The sequence below is a fragment of the Chaetodon auriga genome, chromosome 5 (genome assembly GCF_051107435.1).
Source record: "Chaetodon auriga isolate fChaAug3 chromosome 5, fChaAug3.hap1, whole genome shotgun sequence".
NCBI classification, from domain to species: domain Eukaryota; kingdom Metazoa; phylum Chordata; class Actinopteri; order Chaetodontiformes; family Chaetodontidae; genus Chaetodon; species Chaetodon auriga.
Genome location: NC_135078.1, coordinates 29,876,747 through 29,903,607, shown reverse-complemented (window position 1 = coordinate 29,903,607; position 26,861 = coordinate 29,876,747). Strand labels below are relative to the sequence as shown.

Sequence of the window (26,861 nt, the reverse complement as noted above, 5' to 3'; positions counted from 1 at the left end):
GTAACATAAAGTGGGGGCTTGTCTGGGCGTAACACTGAGTGTACTTCACTACATTTCTCTCATCTCAAAACACACAAACACAATCAACTGGCTGTAAAGTTTCAGTGGAGCATCTTTATTTCACTTTTATACAAAACAGACTAACAAAAAACCTTCAGCATTATGTTTGTTTGTTTCTTTGTTTGTTTATTCAAATCGTGTCAGTTATTAAGGCTAGTGGTTACCAAAACTGAGTAATCCATGTACATTTGTACATTACATGCAATCTGCAGAATAATAAAACATCTCCTGTTTTTTCTTTTATTTTTGTGTCATTACTGGTGCTTTCATCATTTCATAACACTCAATTACTCCACTGTAAAACACAAAAGTCTAACATTAAATACAATAGGAATCTATTGAAATACAAAAACACAATGAAATAACTAAAAATTTCATTGAATGGTTAAATGACAATACCCTCAATAAATTCCTTCATTTCTATACTGATTCTTGTCCTTGCTTATTCTTACACTCAGATTAAATTTACACTGACTAACTGAGTAAAATACTGAGTGAATTATTGGAAAAGACACACTGTAGTAAATGTTTTGTATCACTGCATAATATATAATAGTAAGAAAACATTTAATATAATTGTTATTACTTCAGAGTAAGAACAGTACATCTGATTTCATAAAGTCAGAAAAGGTCACTCAGAAAAAAAATCTTCATAAAAATGTGTTGCATTCTGTGTGAAATCATCAAATAATCAAAACATTTCAGTGTCTCTTCCTGTGAAAAGTTTAATTTCTTGTTGATTGTGTAAGTCTGTTCTATATATTTCAAGTGCATTTGTGTTTCATACTTTGGTCATTAACCTAAAAAAACAGGTGGTCAAAATTTTACTTTGTACTGATTTAATGAAAACACGCAAAGATTTAAGTTAACAGTCCAACACTTTGGAAAATGCTCCAGTACAGGGAGATATAGGACATGTTTTGCCTGGTTGAATATAAAAATTGGAAGCGGGGGGGAATGCTTGCTTAATCCATCACCTTCCAACAACTCCAAGTCTGTCTAATTTCTATTTTGTTACATGTTACATGTTATCAACTGAACAAGTGTACAGTGGACAGATAGAAAAGAGCCACTGTGGTTTTGCGTATTTGTTGGTTTGAACATGTTCAACTCTACTCTTAAATGAACAAGATGACTACAGGATGGACTGCTGACTGTTTAGCAGCATATTTCAATCCAGCAGACTTGAACTTGGGAGCAGGATTTTCTTTTGATGGAGCAAAAACAGCAATTTTCTGCACTTGTATTCTTTTAACTATCCTTGGCTAAAATACCTCTATATCTCTGTCCTGGAGGAACAGAAAGGAACCTGATGACCATCTGCATCTGACTCTGTACAAGCCAGAGAACATGATGACTTATCTAAAGCATGTATTTGTCCTTTAATATTAATCTATTTATTCAGCACTGTTACTGTATACTGTGGTTGAATGTAACATCTTGAAGGACCTGTGCCTTTAATCTTTCTGTATGATGTGGTTGAGTGTAACATTTTGAAATACTTCTACCTATAATGTTACTGTATAATGTGTTCAAGTGTAACATCCTGAAGGACTTGTATCTTTAATCTTATTGTATAATGTGGTAGAGTGTAACATTATAAAGGACTTGGTGGCCATTGTTCCAGGCGTACAGCGCTCTGTCTCGAGGGTTATAGTCAAGCATAGAGAGGTGGCTATATTTATTGGTCAGGGGAATGTCGATGTACTCATAGGTGGAGGAGTTGGTGGAATAGGCGTAGTACACTTTGGTTCCTCCAGAGTACCCATTAGTAACGTACAGGGTTCCACAGATCATGAAGGCTTCGCCAGCACTGCGTTTCGGGTGGTTGGTGGTCCAGCTGCGGATGATCTGTAGAGTGTTTGGGTTTAACTGGCTGAGGACGATGTTTCCAGCATTCTGATTAGTGGCATAGACAGCCCAGAGCCCCCCCTCATCTACCATGAGGTCGATATCTGAGTGCCCGCCCCAGGAGTAATGGTACATGTTGTTGTAGCCAGCAAAATCAAGCTGTCGTGAGCGGCTGATGAGCGATGTGCTGAAGTCAAACTTGATGATGGTGTGACTCTGAAACTTGTTGAAGTAAATGGATCCATTATACACCACCTGACCAGTACCAGACCAGGGGTGAGGAAGGCGGTGAGAGGTGAAGTTATCTGTCGTCATGAAGTCAAACATCGACTGATACTCCCTAACAAATCGGTTGTTATGGTAACCATCCATGTACCACACCTATAAAGGAAGAAACCAAAAATAATGTGAAACTAAAATTATAGTTACTGCATTCCATAAAATACACAAATAATTTTACATTATATATTATTATCATTGCAGTTTGATCATTATGTAATCATATTAAACACTGTAGCACTGAAGTCTCAGAGTGCAGAATAAGTCAAGTTAATGGTTCTCAGCAACTTCAAGAGAAATAAAGCCTGGCATTACTGTAGTTATATTTGTCATTTGTATTTAGAATATTGTACCTCTTACAGCAGTAGTTGTGACAAACAGATTAAAAGCAGAAGTCAAAATCTGAGCTGCAGAGGTGGAGATATCCTGACTTTTATTCCAAAAACACTTTTCCCACATTTCCAAAAAATGCACCTACATAGTGTCTATTGTTAGAGTCTAGCTGTCTGGTAATGGGACTGTCTAAAAACGTAGTGTTTCACCTGGATAGGCATGGTTTTGTAGGACATGGCAGTACAGCTTAGGCAAGTTCTGTGGCTGTCTAAAGTCATGCTCTAATGCACTTTTTCCAGGACGGACAGTTCATCATATTAAATAAAGTCCTATTTATGATACTTTTGAACAAATAATGTAGATTACTACTTAACTAACCCAATTTGCACTTCCCAGTCACAATGACATTAGAATGTCAACAACATGGGCCCTATATATGTGAAATCAATTTATTTCATTTTTTTATTTGTTTATCTGCATGTCAAGTGTGAATCTATACAGAATATACTATTATTATTTTCCTGTAATTTTTAGCTGTGATCTCACACATATGTACATATCAAACTGTTAGTCTGCCTTGTAATTTTGTAAATTGATGATCACAAACAAATAAAAGATCATCTCTGTTTGAAGTTACAATTAAGTCTGATATAGGTTTAATCTCAGGGCTACAACAAAGATTACAGTAATAAACAACTTTTTAGATTACGTTTGTAAAGACTCTCATTGACCTAGGCACAAGCAGAGCAATGTTGTCTGTGTAGTTCAATGCAGCGACAAATGCACAGAGTTGTGCATTGGGGAAACAAAAAAAAACACGTCACAAGCACATGGCACAACACATCGGGTCATGATCCAGCAGTCCACTTACATCATATGGACAAGAGATACTCAACTGAGGACAAAAATGTACACATTTTGGCAATAGAAGAATGCTGCTTTGAAAGAACAGTAAAAGAAGCCATCCACGTGAAACTGGAATGACCATCAGTGAACAGAGGAGCTGGTCTACGACACCACTTATCAGCCATTTACAATATCCTGAGATTCCTCCCCTGGCAGCTTAATACCCATTCACTCCATAACTCACCCTTTAACACCCAATGACACCATGACTCATGTGACCCTAAGAGACTCACATGATGGCTGGGTGGATTAATGATCATATAAGAGTATAAATACCTGGGACTCCCCATGAGTCTGTTAGAACTGAGAGGATACTTGGATGAGAGAAGAAGCACCCTCTAGAACCACAAGCAAGTTCAGATGCCTTTGTAAAGCAACCCAATAAGAACTGACAAGAAACATCACCGCACAACACTCTGGGTGATCCAGAATGTAGGGCACTGCCCCTGGGTGGAAAAAAAAGTTTTTTCGGTGCCCCTTCTGGTAATCTACTACTACTTTGTGTCAATTGGTGAGCATGTGTCTGAACGACAAAAGATGATGTGTGGGGTGCCACAAGGGTCCATTCTCGGACCACTTCTTTTCAATATCTACATGTTGCCCCTAGCTCAGATCATGGAGCAACATAATATTTCTTATCATACTTATGCAGATGATACACAACTTTATATTTCTGTGTCATCACAAGACTACAGTCCCTTACTTTCACTCAGTGACTGTATTCATCAAATCAATGAGTGGATGTGCCAGAATTTTTATCAGCTTAATGCAGATAAGACAGAAGTGATTGTATTTGGCCCCAAAAATGAAAGGTCAAAGATCAGTGCTCACCTTAATTCCATGTCACTGACAACAACAGATAAAGCCAGAAATCTTGGTGTAATTATTGATTCTGACCTGAATTTTAACAGCCAGTTAAAGCTCATTACCAAATCAGCCTACTACCACCTGAAAAATGTAACCAGAATTAAGGGATGTCTGTCCAAAGAAGACATGGAAAAACTGGTTCATGCATTTATTTTCAGTAGGTTGGACTATTGCAATGGAGTCTTTACTGGCCTAAACAAAAAATCAATTAGGCAACTACAGCTGATTCAAAATGCTGCTGCACGAGTCCTTACAAACACCAGAAAAATGGACCATATTACACCAGTCCTCAGATCACTACATTGGCTTCCTGTGACTCAAAGAATAGACTTCAAAATCTTACTGTTGGTCTACAAAGCATTAAATGGTCTAGGACCGAAATATATTGTAGATTTATTAACTCCATATGAAGTATCCAGACCTCTCAGGTCATCAGGGACAGGTCTATTGTGTGCTCCCAGAATGAGAACCAAACAAAGTGAAGCAGCTTTCAGTTATTATGCTCCTCACCTGTGGAACACTCTCCCTGCACACCTGAGGTCTGCACCAACTGTCAGCTTATTTAAATCAGAGTTGAAAACATTATTATTCGCTACAGCTTTTACTTAAAGTAATCATTTTAAATGCTAGATTATTGTCTTAAACACTAAATTATTGTCTTTTACTGGCTTCCTTTAATTGTATTTTATTTTTATTTTCTATTCTCTTCTAATCTCTTTCTTTCTTTCTTTCTTTCTTTCTTTGAAATGTATGATTTTAATGTATTTTTATGCTTCTGTAAAGCACTTTGAATTGCCTGGTGTATGAATTGTGCTATACAAATAAATTTGCCTTGCCTTGCCTTGCCTAATCAACCATGTTCTTTCAAACCCCACACCTCTACTGAGGTTTGAAAAACGCATGTTAAAAATCTGCAGTCTCCAAGCCAAGACAGTAATGTAATTGCATTTTGTTGCTGAGACTCACTCTATTGTCTCCAGGTGGTGCAACTGGGTCAGTCATCCACGATCCAAACCTTGATCCAGATGTCTTGATGGTGATGGGCTCAGATATTCCTGTTAGCTTCCCACAGGCTGAAACACAAAGAGCACATTAGAAGGTAAAGGGTGGACAAATAAAAGAAATATCTGCAAAAAGATTATTTGGTGTATGAAGTTTGTTTCCAACAGAGTCCCTGTTAACCTGGAACACACAGAAAACAACTGGAAACAATTTTCTGAAAATTATTCCTACTTTAAGATAAGATTGGATAAGACTTTATTGATTCAGTCCTTACAGCCTGCAAGTATTACAAAGAGCAAGCACATTAGCATAAAGAGGTTGAAATGCCATCCGGGCCTGTAGCCTTTCTAAAGTAAGAAAGTGTGAGTCTTTTCCTGTTAATTTCTGTATTTTGTCATATTCTGTGTTTAGTGTCTACACCTGCCCATTACCACAGAGGTGCTCCCAAGTCCAACTCCAGTGGTACTTGTTTGATCTTCTGTGAATGTCTCTGTTTGTGTTTTGGGGACAACTCAACTTGAATTGAGGTAGAATAAATAAAAAGAAACTACCATATGCTAAAGGACTGAGAGCAAGATACAGCTAATAGAAATAAGTCACTGACTTTATAGACAAAAATACTTGTTGCTACAGAACATACAGAGAATGAATAAATGCAACAAGCAATGACATTAAATGACTGAATGAGGACCAGTACATACCAGATAAAGCAATGAAAGATAGTAATATGTGTTGAAAACACAGAACGCTAATTGAAGGAAAACTTTAACGTTAAACCAGCAAAGACATCATTAAGCAGCAGAGAGCTGTGGGAAGCCCAAAGGAAAATCTCTGAAGTCAATATGATAAATACATTGGTGGTGAATTCTATTGTTGATCTAACACTTCCTACAATACTCTTATCAATCTGCAGCAGGGATTCAGAACCTTTTGAAGGTTGAAGGCCATGCTCAGTGGCACCCACAGAAAATTTTCAAAGGTGTGACACGCAGAGGGAGGGTGTTGGGGGTCACTGGTGATTGGTGATGATGATTATGATGATGATGATGATGATGATGATGATGATGATGATACTCGCAGCTGTTTTTACAAGTTTGGGTCAGTCAGTCTTCAGCAGAACAAAAGAGTATTTACAAGAGTCAGTCTTGAACAGAGCTGCTCTCAGCAGCAGCTCATAGCTTTACAGTTCAGTGATTTCATGTTCTAGGTTGTCAGAAACATCAGCTGGTTCCACATTACACAGTAAATATGTTGAGTTCCTTTTGTCAACTCTTGATGCCCTGAAACATCTCACCAAATGTCTGAAGGAGTTTTCACACTCAGTATATTCAGATATCACAGCAGCTTTTGTTCCTGCAGAGCAGGAACATGCTCAGTATTTCCTCTTTAGCTTTAATTTCACTTCACATGATTTTACATTTGACAGCAGAGAGCTGAGCAGCTGCTGGAGCTTGAGGTTCAGCTCTGAGAGGTTCTCGATAACGTCCACCATGAAGGTCAGATCACACAGACACTTTCTATCACTGAGCTGCACATCAGGTTTTCCTTCATCTTTTTCCAAATTATTCCAGACAAACTGACACTTTGGACAGTTTGACTTTGTCCAGTGCTCTCAGCTCCACAGCAGCAACAAGGCTCTCCACAAATTCTCCTTCTGAAGGAGGTTTCAGTTTCTTAGCTGTTAGCTTGTGCAGCACAAACCTGTCTGCAAAACACTGTCTCTGTAAGAATGTGGTCTGTGAAAGCTGCTTGTTGAGCATCCAAACTCTGCCAAAGTGTTAACTCCACCAGAGTCCACCAAAGTTAACTTTACCCAAATGCATTTACCTTTACAGCTCATCCAGTTTAATATGTTTCAAGCTGTAATGACTCTTGAGATTTGCTTTTGTCATCACTGCAAGTGCATCCCCACAAATTAATTTGAGCACACTGGCTTGCCTTTTACTTTTAATTCAAAAAAGGTTTATGCCTTTCTCTTGGAACGCACAACACTCTCGTCTGTACTTATGTTTTATTGATAATTGATGTCATATCAATGCTGTGTCTGTGTTGAATTCAGGGACCACTAAGAAGGACATTAGTCTACTTTATATGTTATTTTGTTTACTGCTGAAAAAGTAATTGCTTTTTTGTATTTATGAATTGCCTTGTGGGCTAGATCAGAAGGTCTCATGGGCCATGTACAGCACAGAGGCTGGATGTTCCCACCCCTAATCTATAGCCTCAACCCCACGATCACAGGGTTAGGGAATGTAAAGTTCACCCACTATCTCTACCTGTATGTCCATTTATTTGCTTGAAAAAAAAAATGCCATTCATATTTCTGTTGACTTGTGTATGTGTCTGTTATTTACTCACCCAGCCTCTGCATGCAGGCCCTCAGTCGGTCCTCTAAGCTTATAACTCGGGTGTGGAGCTCCTGGTAGTCCAGACCTCCCAGTTGTTCCTGCAGTGTTCCCAGCAGCTCAGTAACATTAGCAGCTTCCTCTTTAAATTGTCGGACCAGCAGAGTGTCTGCCTTGTAGGCCTCCAGGACTGGGATCAGGGGACGTAACTCCTCCATCTTTGCTTTGATGGACTGGCAGACAGACAGATCAGAAATTTCCAGATGTCCTCTCAACAGTCTCCAGATGTTTGTTAACTATATATGTTTCATTTTTTACATTTCAAAGTTTATTGACTAATGTTTGAATAACTAATAACACAGTGATCAAATATGTTTTGTCAGAGGTCACTTTAAAATGTTGCAGCAAGTAATGGAAAAACAACGAGTAGCCACAGTGAGTCCTCTTCACAGCGAGGTAACAAACTCCTGTCACTGTGCTCTGCTATCCACACTCATTCCATGTGCAGCCTAAAATCTGATCACAGTTGCTCACAAGATGATGGGAAAAGGGGCAATTATTGTTTGTTTGGGTTTTTTTTTTTTATCAGTACAACAATAATATTTGCTTCCACCACCCACTTCTGAAATGAATCAGGGGGTCCTGGTTCAGGCACAGCATGGACTGTAGGTCAGCAGCAAAAATATACTTGAAGCAGAGGAGTGCACTTTTCATACACGCTATATGCATTTACATGCATGTAGCGTGAGTGGAATGTGGCCTGGTGTTCAGCCTGTCAAATACTTTCTGCATGGGCACACTGTCATTGTCAAACTTACTGGCAGTTTCAGACACATTTTTTTAGCAATAGGTTATCACAGTTACGGCATGTCTGCTCAGGAAGTGTTTCAGCTACATTTTCAATTGTCTGTCTCATCTGTGAAATGTAACACTTCTTAGTGTGCAGACACCTTTGCTGAGTTGTTGATTGGTAGTTTACAGCATGATATCATGATGTGGGCACTACCTTGTACTGTCTGGCGATGTTGTTCTCATGTCCATCTTCCACTTGTTTGAATTTGTTTTCTAGACCTTTTAGCTGAACTTCCATTTTCTCCACAAACTGCAAATCTCTCTGGGTCCGCTGATCCAGTACCTCAATGGACTGACTCATATTCTGAACCTGGATGACAAACATATAATACATAAAAAAAAACCACAGTATATTACTACTACTGCTACTACAACCAGTGCACTGCTAATGTACCTTTATAGTAAACATCATGGTTAGGTTACATGACAATACCATTGTCACTGATCTTGCTGTGTTCAGTTTATTCCCTTTTGTTTCTTTACATTTCCCCTTCCCTGTGTCTCTTGTGCTCCTGCCTGTCTTTCCTTCTTCCTCTGTCTGTGTGGTGTGAAATTGTCTGAGTGAAGAAAGGTGTGCTGAAGCCAGAGCAGAGCCTATCCAGCTACCTCCCATCCTATAATAAGCCTCCTCAGACTCTGCTGTAACGCATCCACTCAGCCGGATAATGTGTTTCCAGCTCCCATTTCTAGTTTACATTTGCTCATTGCCTGTTAGCTGCAACTAACCCTATTTCTTGTCTCCCTGCACTTTCATCTCATCTGCCCAGCTCCCTTGCCACAGAGTCCTGTTCAGGCCAGCAACTTCCTGGATTCCACTCTTCTACCCACTTCTTGGTCTCTCTGCTTTGGCCCTGGCTCATATTCCATTCCTTTTGCTCTACAATAAATGGCCTTGGATCTCTTGTCTGACTCTGTCTATACCTAGGTTCACAGGCTTAGCCCCTTAACCAACAGAACACGTGGTACTTTTAGTTTCAGCTCATATTGGACGACACAACGATATGATATATACATTTATGTAAATTGTAAATGGAATGCATAAAGCACTTTTCTAGTCTACCAAACACTCAAAGCATTTTACAACACATGGCACATTCACACACATACACAGACTGGAGGAGTTTTATGGAAGCAAAAAAGGGTCATTAACATTCTGAGCTTGTGAAATGGTGTTCACAAATAATTTCTCAGCCAGCAATTGTATATTACCTTTTGTGTGCATGTGAAAAATAGTGTACATTTATCAGAGCCTTCTGATTAGATTACTGCTTTACCTCCTGAGCCACAGTCACCCCACATTTACCACATAATACCACAATACTGCTACTAGTACCACTATAATACTTAATAATAAACCATGATAGTACTACTAGCACCACCACGGCTGTAGCTGAGGAGGTAGAAAAATCACCCACTAATTAGGAGGTTCAATCAATGGCTTCTCCAGTTTACATAATGAAGTGTGCTTGTAGGAATGTGTGTGAATGGGACACTTGTGTATAACGCACTTTGAGTGGTTGGTAAGACTAGAAAAGTATTATATAAATGAAGTCCATTTAAGATAAGATTAATCCTACGCCAGGCAAATTAAATTGTTACAGTCAGCAAAGTCTAAAAAGAAAGGCATAGAAAGATCTAAAAGGACAGTAACAAAAAGATGTATATGTACATTATGTACAAGATTATAAGAATACTGTTGAACAGGAGTCAAATATGGCTAATAAATACAGTGTTTGTACTGTTGCATGGTTGGAAAGAAAACACTAAAAATGTGGCATATTGCACAAGATGTATAGATATTAGCAAATATTATCATAAATAACAGTAGTGCAAAACCAGTAGAGTTGTGATGTAATGGGAAACAGCATCAACACAGTGCTACATTAACTGATGCCAGCGTTAAATAATCTGACAGCTTTTGGAATGAAGAACCTGTGGTAGTGTTCCTTCGCACACAGTGCTTACCCTAACCCATGATTGATGTCAGCTTGGCTAATATCCTCTTCTCACCCCCCTCCTAAGCCTATTATTATTATTATTATTATTATTATTATTATTATTATTATTAGCAGTATTATTACTTATCAGCAGTATTATTTTCAGCAGTGCCATCAGTAGTAATAATCGTAGTCAGTAATAGTCGTGTATTTCATACCTTTTCCAGCAGCTGTCTCAGCTGTTTGGTTCGGGCATCTCTGGAGCAGGCCGTCTGTTGAGGAGCAACCACTGTACAAACACATCGACCTTCAGAATCCTGAGCAGAACTGTACACCTGCCAGCCCTCCTCAGGGGCAGAAGGACCCACCTAGTAAACAGGAAATCAGAGGATAATGATGGAAATAAATTGACTGCAATTACAGTTGTCGAGTTGTGTTTACAATAATTCCATAAAATATATCAAACAAGGTTCAATGTTCCGCTTTATTGTCAATACAAAGCAGGGTTGTATAATGAAATGCATACCAATCAATCACAGAGAGAGTGAGAGGCTGAGAGACTGCAGACTGTTAACTTTCCAGTCCTTCTAATGGGCAGACAGACCCACATTAACCTTCTTGTGCAAAAAATTTAATTCAAAAGGAATTAGTTATGCCCTTGGTTGTTTGCGTTTTCTGTTCTCTACAGTCTGGACTCCGTATCATATTCAGATGTACTTATACCTATCATTATTGTTATTGTTATTATTACTAGTATCATCACACTATTTTACCTGTTAAGTCTTAATGGTGATATACCCACCCAACCTTTTCATACAAGATCAAGGTGAGTAGCATAACTGTCAGTAGTAATCAGTCTTAGGGTGGAGTGACAACTGAATCTGTGGGTTTGAGAGTGGAGGCAGAGTTGTGTCTATAAATAACTTCTACATAATCCAAAACAGACAAGAACACTGAATTATAATATACTGAGTTTAGACAAATTAATTCTGTTTCTATGCAAATGTCCAATTTTTGTCAAAGCTTCCCGACAAGAGCGCCAATGTCAAATTCAGACATCACTTTTTGATCCAGCCAGATCTCAAGATACATATACTCTGAGACCCTCTTCATACTATGTCCATTCAGAGTGGTATTATAGAAACCATTGTCCACAATATCTCTGGCTCCAGAGAATAGCATAGATTTTGTCTGGTTTTCAAATTAAGAAGTGCATCTTGCAATTTATCAAAAGTTTGTCGTATTTCAGTGGCTGAGTATGCAGGATTAGCAAAGACATCCAGAAATACATCATACACATAAAGATGGGTGTGACAATTTGCTATAGAGAAAATATAATTTTTTTTGGACATAAATTGTCAACAAGACCCAATATTGAACCTTTTTGAAACCCCTTTGACAATGGTACAAAGACAGAATGATCATTTCCCCAAATCACACATTCATGCCTAGAAATAGTCTAGGAAAAACACACTTGAAAAATGATTTTCTTTTATTTTTCTTTTCTGTGGTGTTGTTATAAATTTGTATTGAACTTGGAGTAGGATAAGCCTTCAGGCTGTGGTCTTCTTGTTGTTGTTGTTTTTTTTCCATCTAATAAGGCCCAGATATTGTCATCAGCAGGCATGTATTTGCAAGCAAATATTGAGGCTGTTACTTCAGTGTGTATAAACATCTATTATTCAATGCCTGAATGACACATTTCAAAAAAGACAAAAACGGAAGGTGAAGTGAATTAAAAGTCAATTTATCTTACAAAAAGAAACAAAATTAAAAGGGAGGTGCCTGAGAACTTAGTGTGCTTGTCAAACTGGTAAGAGCAAAGGCTTGGATACACTTTAGATTTCATAAAGAAATGACAAGTCTGGATACCTCGTTCAGCGTTACAGTTAGAATGATGTCATTTGTTCAGTGGATAGTGAGGAATTATTTGTGTGTTTTCAATGAAAGTGCCTAGAGCACTTTTTTTTTTTAAAGGTTTTTTAGGTTTAATTTGTACATTTCTACAATTATAAACACATTTTCTGGTGTAATGAGAATGAGGGAATTATTAGGAGTTTTATGTATGTATTTCATATTTAATATATATACAGTATATATTATATCATTATGTAATATTCTTTCTCTTCATCACCGGCTACTGTCGGTGGCTTCGTTCATTGATAGTAAAAGAAATGGGCCACAGACTGTTTTAATTTGTTTGGTATGAACAAATAGTGTGTTTTTAGAAATACTTCTTTCCTGAAAATATTTTACAAATTTGTTTTCAGAACATACCAAATAAAACACACACAATAAACTTTGTAGCTCAGCTGCAACTTTGTGCTTCACATAGAAAAGACAGAATGGACATAAAAAGAGATTAAAAAAAATGAATGTAAAATCACATGGAGAATAAAAAACACTTGATTCTAATAGTAAAAGTAAGATAGAATGAGGATGAAAATAAAGACAATGCATAAAACCACAGAATAAAATATTGAAATGAGTACATAGAATGCATAAAATCAAGTAATATACAACAATTTAAAAAAGTGCAGTAGTACATAAGTGCGTGACAACGCACAAAATTTCAGGTCTGTATCAGAAAGTCATAGCGAAAGGCTAAAGCACAGAGATCAGTTCTCAGCTTTCTGCTAAAAATGTTCAGCGAGCTGCTTCCCAGATATCTGTAGATAGTTTGTTCCAGAGCTTTGGGCGTCTTTGACAAAGACTGCATCCCATTCTTGGTTTGAGTGTAGATTAGGAAATTTAAATTTACTGTTAGTTTTAAGATTACTTTCTTTTCAATTATGTTCATGCTAATACACAGCTATTGCTGGTTACATTAGAAACGACATTAGAGACTCACTTTCTGATGACATAGCAGTTATAGATGGCATTGTGCTGGCCTCCAGCACCACTGTAAAGAATCTGGGAGTTATCTTTGATCAGGACATGTCCTTTCACTCCCATGTAAAACAAATTTCACGGACTGCCTTTTTTCACCTACATAACATTGCAAAAATCAGACTCATCCTGTCTCAAAACGATGCAGAAAAATTAGTCCATGCTTTCGTAACTTCCAGGTTGGATTGTTGCAATTCCTTACTATCAGGCTGCCCAAATTCATTGCTGAATATTCTCCAGTTGCTCCAGAACACTGCAGCATGTGTTCTGACAAAAATGAGGAAGAGAGATCATGTTTGTCTGATATTAGCGACTCTGCACTGGCTCCATGTAAAGTTTAGAATAGAATCTAAAATCCTCCTCCTTACTTACAAAGCCATAAATGGTCAGGCACCATCTTATCTTAAAGAGCTCATAGTATCTTATTATCCAACTAGAGCACTGTCTTCCCAGAATGCAGGCTTACTTATGGTTCCTAAGGTCTCCAAAAGCAGAACAGGAGCCAGAACCTTCAGCTATCAAGCTCCTCTCCTGTGGAACCATCTTCCAGTCTTTCTCCAGGAGGCAGACATTGTCTCTACATTTGAGAGTAGGCTTAAAACTTTCCGTTTTGATAAAGCTTATAGTTAGGGCTGGCTCAGGCTTGTCCTGGACCAGCCCCTAGTTATGCTGCCATAGGATTAGACTGTCGGGGACCTCCAAAGAAACACCAAGCTCCTCTGTTTTTCTCTCACTCTCCATCTGCACATTTTTATGTCCTACCACAGCATGTTACTAACTTAGCTTCTTCCTTGGAGTCTCTGTGCTTTGTCGTCTTGCAGGTTCCCATTGATGGTGGCTGAATCTGGATTGTGGATTACAGCTACGTCTCCTGCCATGGCCCTGCCTGACATCCACTGCAACTGCTACTACTATTATTACATCCACTGTCACTGTTACTGTGACTGCATTTCTGTCTGTCCCTCTCTGTCAGTCTCCCGCTCTCTCTCTCTTGCTCTGTCTCTCTCTCACCCAACCAGTTGAGGCAGATGGCCGCCCACCCAGAGCCTGGTTCTGTCTGAGGTTTCTGCCTGTTAAAAGGAAGTTTTTCCTCACCACAGTCGCCACAAGTGTTTGCTCACAAGGGAACTGTTTTGTTCTCTGTAGATAAAAAAGCTCGGCCTTTACCAGTTCTATATGGAAAGTGTCCTGAGACAACTTCTGTTGTGATTTGGTGCTATACAAATAAAATTGGATTCAATTGAATTGGATAGTTTATTTAATAACAGTTACATTAACACTTTGATTTTAATACTTTAATCCTAAAATTAGAAGTGTAATAAAAAAAAGAAGAGCAGAAGAGGAAGAGGATGCATGAAGTCTGGATGGTAGATAAAATAACCAGGCATGTTAAAAAATGTGTTAAAGTGACCAAATGTGTTAAAGACGCGTGAAAATCAAAGAATGTGTTAAGTATGTGTTAAAGTACTGAAAAGAGGATTCTTGAGTCACAGGTGTGAACAAGTCAAAATTGGTTCAGGCGCTAGTTGATTCTTTGTGCATTCTGTTCACGTGGGAATAAACCAGCATAAACTGAGTTCACACAGAATGTGTCAAGACTAGGACAAGTTCTGCTGCTTTTATCCTTGTGTACTGAAATGTGGGTATACATGTATGGTCAGTGTCTGTGCATTGAGTGTAGTGGCGTGTATGGCATGATATCAGTGGGTATGTTTTTGCAATAGCATATACTTAAATGACGCCCAGACTAGGTGACACCAGATGTTGAACTGGAAAATGCTGACTTCCCAGAAATCTGACTTCCAGGAACACTGGCAGCCTGTGAGCTACTCACTGCAGTAAAGTTCAGGTCAGCAGATAGAATACAACAGTGTTCTTATTCTGTCATTCTGTTCATAATTCAGAATCATAATTCAGTAAAATTAAATTAAATCATTATTTCAAACATATTGGCTTCTATGTTTTGAGTTGGCCATATTGAAAATTTTTGTTTCTAACATTTTTAATGTGATTGTTTAGCAAATATTTTTTCAGACATTTCTTTATGCTTCTTGATTATTTCTGAGGAGCTGAGCGAGACCAGCAGCAATACTGATGGTGTAAACCCAGTTAAACTGGTAAATTTGGTTAATCAATAAGAATCTTCTCAAGTGTCGACAAATCACCCTGATAATTTGCTTTTAACAGCAAATGGATTTGAATCAATGTTTTTCCTTTATTCTGTCAAAAGGTAAAAGTCATTTAGTGAAACCTGATACTCATTTAGCAAAATCTTAGCCAAGATCTGCACAGATATAAGCACATTCCCAGAAAAACACTGTAGAAAATGTGAAAACATTTCTCTGCATTAGACACAGGAACCTTACATGATGTCACTTATTTGCCAGTTCAACGCATTGCTTTTCAAAATAGCACAAATATGAACCAATTGATTATGGACTGACATCTGTATCCTTTTTGTCATTCAATATGCTTAATACTGACTGCTTGTAGGTATATTGATAAGTTCAGCTTCAATGTAGCCAGAAAAAGATGCAAGGGGAAGAAACCTGAACAGGCAGCATGCCATTGTCATTGTTCCTAGGCATCAGGGTGTCAACATCACAATGTAACACAGTTCCTGCACTGAGTCCAGCTGACTGTATCCCTCTGGCCTCAAACAGTAGTCTTGTTAGTGTTATGACTAGATAAAAATAACCACTCCCCTGTACAATCTGTGTTTTAAACTACTAGATCAGGTAATCTAATTACAGTCTACTATAGTAATTCCAGTCCAACTGAGGCTCCTATTCAAGTTGTCTTTGCTCATTAAAACTCTCAGCCTGTGTCAAATAAATCTTTCATTCTCAGTGATCTAATTTCATCGCATAGCATAGACTTCCTCTTCCTTACTGACATCTGTCTTAAAACTGAGATGTGCTCCCCTCTAATAGAGTTCTGCCCACCCAGGGGTATTACAGCTGTTTTTATGAATCATCTCACCTCTTAATTTTGGTTCTTTTTTTTTCTTTTTCTTTTTTTTGTTGGTTCTTTTATCAGTTTTGATATTTTAATTCTTAAAATTGTGTGTGATAACCCAATTTGTGGTGTAATGATTTATTGAACCCTAACTCAAATATGGGTTTTCCGAAATAAATTCTCTGAGCTGCTGTCCTCTCTTGTGCTTTAATTTCATAGGGCCATTATAGTTGGTAACTTTTACATTCACAACGACAACCCCTCTAACTCATGTGACAGATTTTTTTTTTTAAACATTTCTAAATCTTTTAACCTTGTGCTGCATCTCTCATATAACCACGGACAATGACAATGAGTTTTAACTCTGGACAAATGTATTACCTTTGATGCATCTTTACTACCTGCTACAAAACCCCAGAACATATAATCCAGTTCTTGTTTCTCTGCAGTCATATTTGGCCAATTACCCAACTCACTTCACTAATACTGTATTAATGGCCATGTTAGTTGGTTTAGCGATTTGTGTACATCAGCACTTGACAGTTCAGCTCCATACACTGCTAGGGCTGTCCCAGTTATTAACAACGGCATCAGACAACAAAGAAGAGAATATAGGAAGGCTGAACATAGATAGAAAAATTCTAAACTTGAAGTTCATCACCTCCATACGAAGGACTTCACAACAGAAATTCTTTTAATGGATCCTGAAAACTTCTCCTCTGCAGTTAATCAGTTTATTGGTCCGTTTCACTCCATTATGAAATCTACTGCTAAGAATCGTATGGTATATTGGTGGGTCTCTATACATTAAAGACTATGGTGTAGACCTGCTGTATATGGAAAGTGTTGTGAGATAATTGTTGTTGTGATTTGCTGCTAATTAAATCAAATTAAACTCAATTGAATATACATAGTATGTTTATATACTGTATACATATGTTCATCCTGAAGCTGATTAATCAGAAGGATTGAGTTTATGAAAAACTGGGCTACAAACAGTCTGTAAGAATAAACATGCAAGTCATCCACACCTACTGTGAACAGGATGTCATCTAAAACCTTCAACAGAGCTGTTAAAACCTATAAATACACACTGAATTTATCAAAAATGTTGTTACTTTAATGTGGCAGCAGATGAGACAATAATGGCAATATGAAAGAGGAATACACAAGAATTTTCATGTTGTCTTTAATTAAACAGAAATACATATTATCTAATAAAATAGCCCTGCTGTGAAAAAAGTAGTCCCACCTCTCCGTACGTTAGCTCTGCATGTCGTCTATTCCTCGCCTTTTTTTTTCGGTCACTGCTCAATCAACTGTACCATTGTTAACCCTATCTGGAGGTGAAAGTTAACCTTAAACATGTGAATTCAACTAATTTAGTCTATTTGTTAACGTTGTCAAAACACTGCAGCAACTTTTTGCTACCTACTGTAACAGTTTGTTGTCATGGGTACATTGTTGCTTCTCTGACAATCAGCCCTGTATCGTAAACATGCAAGGCCCCCCCGCAGTTAACTATGAGTGAGTGGTCCAGAAGAATCCACCCAAAACCTCAATGAATGAGAGGTTTTTTTTTTTATAGTTTTAGCTTTGAGTGATTACTGACTTTATTAAGCGACTACATGTGACATCGTGGCAGCCACCTGGACACGCAGCAGTGGCATCTGAATATCATGACTTTAAAAGCACCAAATGACTTGCCTTAACGAATTTCGTTAGTACATCATGTGAAGAATTGTAAAATATCATTTCCATGAGGCTGTTCAGACAGTGACAGATCACCCTATAGAGCCCTGAGTGTCACAGTCTGATCCTGACTGACCGTGAACATGTTTCAATGTTAACACCTTAAAAAAACAGACATCAAAAGCGGCTACTTTTTGCTGCGTACTGTAGTAGTTGGTTGTTGTCATGGAAACATTGTTGCTTCCCTGAAGCGGAGTGATATGCTGTGATAAGGCTTTTGAGAATAGTAGCTGTAATATACGCTCATTATATCACAGTTAACAGCCAATCAGATTGCCGGATTTCACCTTTCCGTTTTATAAAGATAATTAAATAATAATAATTCTGAGGACTATAGTGGCCAGCAGGTATATGACAAATTGAGCAGAATTTTTTTTCTGAGGAAGTTGATGGGTTAAAATGGAATATGTTTGTGCAAAATAAAGAAACTGTCACCATTAGAATTAGTATTAGGAGAGGAACATACAGGGGGATAAATCTGATACCCTGACGTTTAACACTGTAAAGTGGTGCTGAAGAGTTTCAGTTTATGGATGTTTAGTGACACAAGCGAAATAAACTCCCTACTGATTTTACTATTCATTCTACACTATTATTATTATTATTATTATTATTATTAGTAGTAGTAGTAGTGCTGTAGGAGTGTGTACTGTAACTGTTGTAACTGTGCAGTTATAATATTTTCAACCCTCTCTCTTATGGGTTCTAATCATCTTTAATCTGTCTGTTAATCCAGAGTATTAACACATTCATTGGCATCTAATGAGTGAAGTCTGATTAAACATTAAATCCAATTAGAAAACCTCAATATGAGCATTTAATCTGTCAATCTGTTACGGTCTGTAACGGTCTATAAAGTCACAGTTTCAATCTCCTCTGGGTCACTGAGCAAGGTTTCATCTGATGATTGATTTCATTAGTCAATCAATAGGCTGACATCTGATACGGTGGATCAATAATCTAAATGTTTCTGAGTGTGTGGTGGAGAGATATTGACGCAGTGTAGTTTAAACTGACACTTTACTCATCAAATATAAAAACGTATGTATAATTAGGTAATTATTATAACCCTAACTGCAAAACAAATTCATATTTTAATCAAATTGGTGGTGTAAAATTATTTCGATATAAAGGTTAAATCTCGTCAGAAGTTTATTTTCACAAACATGAAACTATTTTCTGTCAAATCAAATTTGTTAAACAAGAACATCAGTGAACAAGATTTTACTCCGTCTGTGACTGAAACACAGTTGAATACACTGGAAACGGTGTGTTTTTGCAGGGTCAAGTGTGATTAGAATACATAGTGTTAATAGAATACAGTAGAATATAAAGAAATTACAGTAGAATATAAACCAAACAGTATAATATTACCACAGGAAAGGGTTATGAGAATATTATAGATTCTAATAGAACAGCAGAATATAAATAGAAACATTACATATTTACCACAGTCAAGTGTGATCCAATCAGCAGCAGCAGGAAAACGTTGAGCAGATTATCTTCAGACTCCATCTGTGTCAAACACATCCACCTCCTGCTGCTTAAATCTCTATTTATCTCTCTGCTAACCTGCTTATGAGTAATAACCTGCTTATCTCTATTAACCCGTCAGCTGTCTGGTTATTTGTTATCTGTCTCTTTGCCTCCCTCTGGTCTCTCCGTTCTGCTCTTCCTCTTTCCTCCCTCCTCTCTCTCTGGTCTCTCCGTTCTGCTCTTCCTCCTTCCTCCCTCCTCTCTCTCTGGTCTCTCCGTTCTGCTCTTCCTCCTTCCTCCCTCCTCTCTCTCTGGTCTCTCCGTTCTGCTCTTCCTCCTTCCTCCCTCCTCTCTCTCTGGTCTCTCCGTTCTGCTCTTCCTCCTTCCTCCCTCCTCTCCCTCTGGTCTCTCCACTCTGCTCGTCCTCCTCCCTCCCCCCTCTCTCTCCATCTTCTTCTCTGATGCAATGCTGAAAATCAACCAAGTGGAAACAAGATCCTTCAGCTCAGTGTGTTTCTGTGTGTGTGTGTGTGTGTGTGTGTGTGTGTGTGTGTGTTTGTACATATGTGTATGTAGTTGTATGAATGTGTGTATGCATATAGCTATCCAATAAATCTTGTCAAAAAAAACAGATTGTTGCTATATCCCCATACCAAACAGTGTTGTTGGTGTTCATTAAAAGTTACTGTTCTGTTGATTAAGAGTTTTTTTATATGTGTTCTTCACAGTGGAAATACTCTTTGATTTGTGAGTCTGCACTTTCACCCACTTTAAGTAAATTTTCAGTTGATCCAGTAGCCTGTTGGTTCATAGTGATGGTTGTCATGTGATCTATGTACACTCTTACTAGAGATAAATAGTACCTTCCTATGACCCACTTAGATTTCGTAATACCAGTAGCAAAATCCTAAATCCAGATCCAGATCCTAAAAGATCTGTTCACTGTGATGGGACACCTTCCTGATGTCATCAATAGATCACTTAGTTCTGGTATAGTTCTCACTGGTTTTTAAATAGCTGTGTAAACAGCATTATTAAAAAGATGAGGATGACAACATGATGATGATGATGAAAATGATGATTTTTATTTTCTTTATGTTCAGACTGATGACAGTTTTAGTTTGTTTAGGTTTGCCTGGAAATACTTTAAACCTTCATCAGGTTAAAACCAACAGGTAACCAATCACCTTCCTCATCAGAGGTCAGAGAGGTTCTTCAGTCTGCGTGAGACACAAAGAGAAGAAGAAGAAACAGATGGATGAGATGGAGTCTCTAAATTAATAATATTCCTCATTTGGTTGTCATGGAAACAACATCTCCATCTGGAGGCACATCAAAGAATGTGTACGTGTGTGTGTGTGTGTGTGTGTGTGTGTGTGTGTGAGTGTGAGAAAGAGAGAGAGAGAGAGAGTGTGTGTGTGTGTGTGTGTGTTCTGAACCCTGCTGTGGACCATCTGACACTCACACAGTCTGTTGGACTCAAAACAACATTTCAGTGAAAGAAGAAGACACGAGGCATTCAGGAACATTTTGTCACTTTAGCAGAAATTAATAAAAACACAAACACTGATAAAAAAAAATATTTATAAGACTTTTAAACATGTATGTGGTTGATGATGATAATAAAAGTTTTATTAGTTATTATACCTTATAATTACAAAAGCTTGTAAATCACATTTTCCAACAAAGAAATTGCTAAGTGAATTTTATCCAAAGCGCTTAAATGATGACAAATGACAGCTTTTGTCTTGTGTGTTTATGCTGAACACAGTGGATGTTTTCAGCTTCATCGATAGAAATCCAGAATGGCAGTGAAGTCAGTCGATTGTTTGTGTGTCAGTACCTGAGGTCTGAATTTTTTTAGGTAGGTTTTAGATTTAATCAGCTGAAGAAAATAAACTTTTTTAACTTTAATCTGTCAGTTGATGTGAAATATATTAATGTTTCATGAAACCAGATTCATCAATTCATGTTTTATTGTTAATGTAAAAAAATTGTTTCATATTGATTTCAGATTGTGATGCTGGAAGTCAGCTGTTTTGTTACTTGTTTCCATCATGGGCTTTGCTTTGGTTTCCATAGTGACAGTACCAATGGAGGTTGAATATGCTGTCCTGGGTTGCTGTGGAAACCATCAGTCTGCTCCTGTCCAAAGACAAGCCATGCAACCATGATGACGGTACATCCCACTTTGCAGCATCGCTGCCGAAAACTGACAGGAGTTCACTTTAAAGTTCATTTGAAACACAAGCAGGCAACATTCAGTTCACATAGTTTAAGCTGAAATATGCCCACTGACACATATCTTTGTGTTTCTGTTGCCATGGTGACTGCAGGGGATAAAATCTCTATTTTATTCCTCTGAATAAATATAGAAATGAAGGATGGGGTTAGGTATAGGGGTGTTGACCAGGATCAGACATCGGGACTTTTGTTCAATCCTCTACCAAGCAAGATAGAGAGATGGGACCTATGCCCCCCCCCCCCCCACACACACACACACTCAATGGGAGAGTGCAAATTTGACTAAGTGCCAGAGCCAAAAAGTGGGTTAGGAGAGGGGTTGAGAACTGGGGACTGGAAGGGCACAGGCCAGCCCCTGGGGTCCCACCCTCCTCTGACCCCAGGACCGTGGTTTGTACATGTAGTCTGGGGGGCGGCTGCCTCCCATAGCGGACCTCCATACACTCACTCATGTCAAAGTGTGTTTTTCCCATATAAAAAAAATTACAATGAAATGAAATGTTTTTAAATTTTCAAATTCTTAACTGTTTTTTAAATTATTTATTATTCAAAGTGAAATCAAAATGAAATCAAAACCAATGAAAGTTGAAATCACAAAAAACCAAACAAAAAACTCCCTAATAGCAAAGAGGGTGCCTACGTGGGACGTTTTGCCGTAATCCGGCTTCCTAAGGCAAAGGCACACGTAAAAAAAGCGTATTACACAAATTTAAAGTAAAAGGCATGCAATAAATAATCCAAAAGTACAGCAAGCAAGGAATTGAAAGTTAAAAGTAAAACTGCCCAAATGTCCAGTGCAACAGAATGCAAGTTTAAATGTCCAGTGTTTAATTAAGTTTCAATGAGATGTCCAGAGTTTAAATGTTAAATGTTAACATTAATGTTTAACCCCCGCATGAGGGAGGAACAACCTCCTCAGTCTGTCAGTGGAGCAGGACAGTGACAGCAGCCTGTCACTGAAGCTGCTCCTCTACCTGGAGATGACGCTGTGCAGCAGATGCTATGGATTGTCCATGATTGACAGGAGCCTGCTCAGCGCCCGTCGCTCTGCCACAGACGTCAGGCTGTCCAGGTCTGTGCTCACAACAGAGCCTGCCTTCCTCACCAGTTTGTCCAGATCTGTAGCGTCCCTCTTTTTGATGCTGCCTCCCCAGCACACTGCTGCATAGAAGAGGGCACTTACCACCACAGTCTGGTAGAACATCTGCAGCATCTTCTTGCAGATGTTGAAGGACGCCAGCCTTCTGAGGAAGTACAGTCGGCTCTGACCTCTCCTGCAAAGAGCATCTGTGTTGGCAGTCCAGTCCATTTTATCATCCAGCTGCACTCCCAGGTATTTGTAAGTCCGTACAAACTCCACACAGTCCCCTTTGATAGTCACAGGTTCTGGATGAGGCCTGGGCCTCCTGAGGTCCACCACCATCTCCCTGGTCTTGGTGATGTTGAGTTGCAGGTGGTTGGAGTCACACCATGCGGCAAAGTCCTGGATCAGTGTCCTGTACTCCTCTTCCTGTCCACTCCTGATACAGCCCACGATGGCAGTGTCATCTGTGAACATTTGCACGTGGCAGGACCCTGAGTTGTATTGGAAATACAATATGTACAGGGTGAACAGGACTGGAGAGAGCACGGTCCTCTGCAGTGCTCCTGTGCAGGCTCAGATTGAAGATGGGCTGTAGGGGGTCTCCCAGCTCCAATGCGCAGGCCTTCAGCAGTCGTGGGGATACTCCATCTGGACCCGCTGCCTTGCCGGGATGAAGCCTCCTCAGCTCTCCACACACCTGGGCTGCTGTGATTTTGGGTGGGGGAATGGTCTCCCCTGTGCTGGTGTTGAGAGGGAGAGCAGAGGGTGGGGAGGGGGGTGCAGCACTCTGAGGTGCGAATGAGTTGGGGTGGTCAAACCTGTTGAAGTTGCACAGCTGGTTCCCTCTCCCCACATCCCCACATCTCCTTCGATGGTGGCACCCCGCTTCGAGCTGCAGCCAGTGATGATCTTCATCCCGTCCCACACCTCCATCATGCTGTTATTCTGCAACCTCCATACTGCTCCTTCACCTCCCTGAGCTGGACTCTGAGTTCCCTCTGCACGCATTTAATCTCCTGCTGAGCACCGTCCTTGAAAGCCCTCTTCCTCTGGTTTAGAAGACCCTTGATGTCACACATGATCCAGGGCTTTGTTGTTTATAGTGAGGCTGAAGCAGAATCAGGTTGTGGTCTGCTTCCCCAATGCAGGCAGTGAGGTAGTGCTCTATGCGTCCTTTACGTTTGCATACAGTAGGTCAATAATCCTATTTCCCCTGGTGTTACAGTCCACATACTGGAAGAAAGCAGGAAGCATTCCGGGTAGGTTTAGGTTTAACTACTATGTGTCTGTTGCCTAGTGATGTTATTATTTTTTTCTGTTTGTGAGTTATGTTAGGATGTGTATGTGGGAGGGATGCCATTTAGCGAGTGATGTGTTGTTGTTATTGATTAATGTTGTTATTTCAGGGGAGATAGTGTCTAAGTGTGGTTGCCCGTGTGATGGTCCAGTGAAGAGCCCAGGCTTTCGCCCCTGCCCCCCAGGTGGCACGGTGGTACAGTGGCAACACTGTCGCCTCACAGCTAGAAGGTCCCCGGTTCCATTCTCATCTGGGGGTGCTGTGGGCGCTGTGGGCGTGTCTTTCACCATGCCTTCAGTGCCTGCTGCCCCGTATCTCGAGGAAAAATTTGCATGTTCTCCCCATGTTCAACTGCGGTATCCTCCATTAAAAAAAACCCACCAAGAAGATCACCACCTGACCAACGGTGACGATACTGGTGACGAAATGGGCACCGGTCGGCTGGCAGCCCACCGCTCCTGGTCTGCCGCAGAGGAAGGACTGACCAAGGATGGGTCAAAAGCGGGGAAGAATTTCACATAAGCATGGCGTTTGCAGTTTTCCCCCCTAACTCTGCATGTTGTGTTGTTTGTAACAAATTAAAGATGTCTTCATCCTCCCCAGAAGTAATCTCTTAGTTTAGCCTCCTGTGAAAGGTGTGGAGGTCCCTCCTGAGGTCCAGTGGGTGGGAGGATTGGGTGGGAATGTGGGAATGAATGAGAGTCCTTTTTCCAGTATCTCCAGCTGTGTGGGCGTAAGGGTGATGGAGAGGGAAGAACAGAGGTTAGTGATGTTGGACAGGTGGGGAGTTGTTTGTAAACATTTATCCCTGTTTAATAGTTTAATTGCTAGCTCCAGTATCTGAACAACATCTGGGGGATCTAGTGGATGTGATCCTTGGGGTCAGCTTTAAACAGAAGCATATTGATTTCTGGTAAGAAATTATATTTGACTGTAATGGTGTAATGGTGTATATGGTTAAGTTTGGGGAGTAGTTCTTTCTTCCGGGGTTCCAGGTTGTCAGAAAAGTTGATTACAGGATGCAAATGGTGGAGTTGGGGAAGGTGATTTGGCTGGTTCGCCATAACTGTTGTAGTAGTTTGTATGTAGGTGTCAGCTGATGTTCTGAAAGGCAGTTGATCAGTCTGACTGAAAGAATGACCAGTTGTGTTTGTGTCTGTGGGGTGAGTTTTTTAAGAATTTCTGGATGCGGTGAATAGTGGCTCTGTAATAACTGTCAATTTGGATATTGGGGTCTGTAAAGGATGGAATATGGGAGAGGTTGGAGTCTCGATGATATGGGTCCTCTTCCGTCTTTCGTTGTGGCTCCGCCATGCCATCTGCATTGGCCACATTCTAAACTTCAATGTAAAAAAGGCTCTCGATCTGACCCCAGTCCTGTCCTCAATTCGTTCCAAGGCAAGACAACTGGTGGGACATTTCTGAAGCAGCACAACTGCAAAAGTTAGTTCACTGATGTTCTTTTCACCTCTGTTAATGTATTATTTGTTTTATATTTCTGCATGTCACAATAACATGATTTACTTATTTGTCTTTTAGGAGAAATTACATTCGCTGCCCCTTACGTTGTTAAAACACTGCAGTTTGAAAGCAATTGTTCCCCTGTCATTATGAGTTATTCAAACGTTGACAAAATTATTTGAATTCATATGGACCAGTTTGCTTTGGATAAAAGTGTCTGCCAAATGAGTAATTGTAATTGTATTTATTGATAAACATTTGACACCTAATGTTAGATTCCATTGTATTGTCATGTTACATACCCATAATACACTAAGCAAAAATGTACATTTTATTTATATGAATGAATATATGAACAGCATTTATTAAGATGAATTGATTTCTATTACTTTGCAGTCATGGCTGCACTGTTGCAGGACAGTCTTGAGTGTATTACAAATTGATAAAATTACTTATATCTGTCTGTTTAATAGTCATTGACCAGCAGAGAAAGGAAAAGAACCTTTTTGTGAACCATTTGGCTGGAAGGCTTCAGGGTTTCAAGAAGTTTCATCTCATCATCACTAAAACCTTTTGCACCATTCCAATTATTTATTGTTATGTTTCAGGAAGGAATTGGACTCAATAGCAGACACACAGATAGGGAGTAAAGGAAAACATTAATTTATTGAATGTGCAAAGAAGTAACTTCCTAGAAGTAACTAGCTAGGAAGTCCAGGGAACAGCAGGTGAGGCATGAGGCAGTGAGGTGGTGCGCAGTTCCAAGATACACCGGAGCACATAGCACTCAAGTGAAGTGAGTACTTGCATGGCAGGCATGTGGTGATGGAGGTGGTGGTGGTGGTGGCAGAGGGTTGGAGGCTTAAATCAGGTGGAGGCAAGAGGCTTGCAGCATAGTGGTAGAAGCGCTGGGGCTGGAGATTAATACTGGTGAGCTCAATGATCCAAAACAAAAGGAAAAAAACAACTCAGGATGAAACAGTGGAAAAACTAACACACAGTAACAAACACTAGTAGCACTGGTAACTGGCCAACAATACCACTGAGTAGCAGAAACAATCTGGCGACAAGTCTTCAGCAGTCCAGTCTTTATACTCTGCTGAATATGATGAGTTCCAGCTGAGTAAGAGGCCATTCCCTGCCACCTGGAGAACCATGCACAGCCTCTGCCAATAAAGGAAACACAGCCCCACAACTCTCCACAGTACACAATAACAAGAGTTCTTCCAAACCACCACAACTTGTGTCTTATTTCTCTAAACAGAGCT

At 39.4% G+C, this 26,861-nt stretch overlaps 1 protein-coding gene across 1 annotated transcript; it reads right to left on the bottom strand.

Moving 5' to 3' along the window:
- Positions 1–94: 94 nt before the first annotated feature.
- On the bottom strand, positions 95–19,869 carry LOC143320557 (noelin-like). The gene is made up of 6 exons (XM_076730327.1): positions 19,481–19,869; positions 10,651–10,800; positions 8,650–8,805; positions 7,657–7,876; positions 5,263–5,369; positions 95–2,292 (listed from the first exon to the last, which is right to left on the bottom strand). Exons 1-6 carry the CDS (start codon positions 19,559–19,561, stop codon positions 1,630–1,632), a joined length of 1,377 nt encoding a protein of 458 aa, XP_076586442.1. The 5' UTR covers positions 19,562–19,869; the 3' UTR covers positions 95–1,629.
- Positions 19,870–26,861: the final 6,992 nt, after the last annotated feature.

What these genes read in the sequence shown, in the direction of transcription:
- LOC143320557 (XM_076730327.1), bottom strand. Translation starts at nt 19,561, where the DNA reads ATGTGTTTGACACAGATGGAGTCTGAAGATAATCTGCTCAACGTTTTC. An exon ending in TGAGACAGCTGCTGGAAAAG is followed by an intron (nt 8,806 to 10,650) that starts GTATGAAATACA and finishes TTTGTCATCCAG; the next exon opens with GTTCAGAATATGAGTCAGTC. An exon ending in GGCCTGCATGCAGAGGCTGG is followed by an intron (nt 5,370 to 7,656) that starts GTGAGTAAATAA and finishes TTTGTGTTTCAG; the next exon opens with CCTGTGGGAAGCTAACAGGA.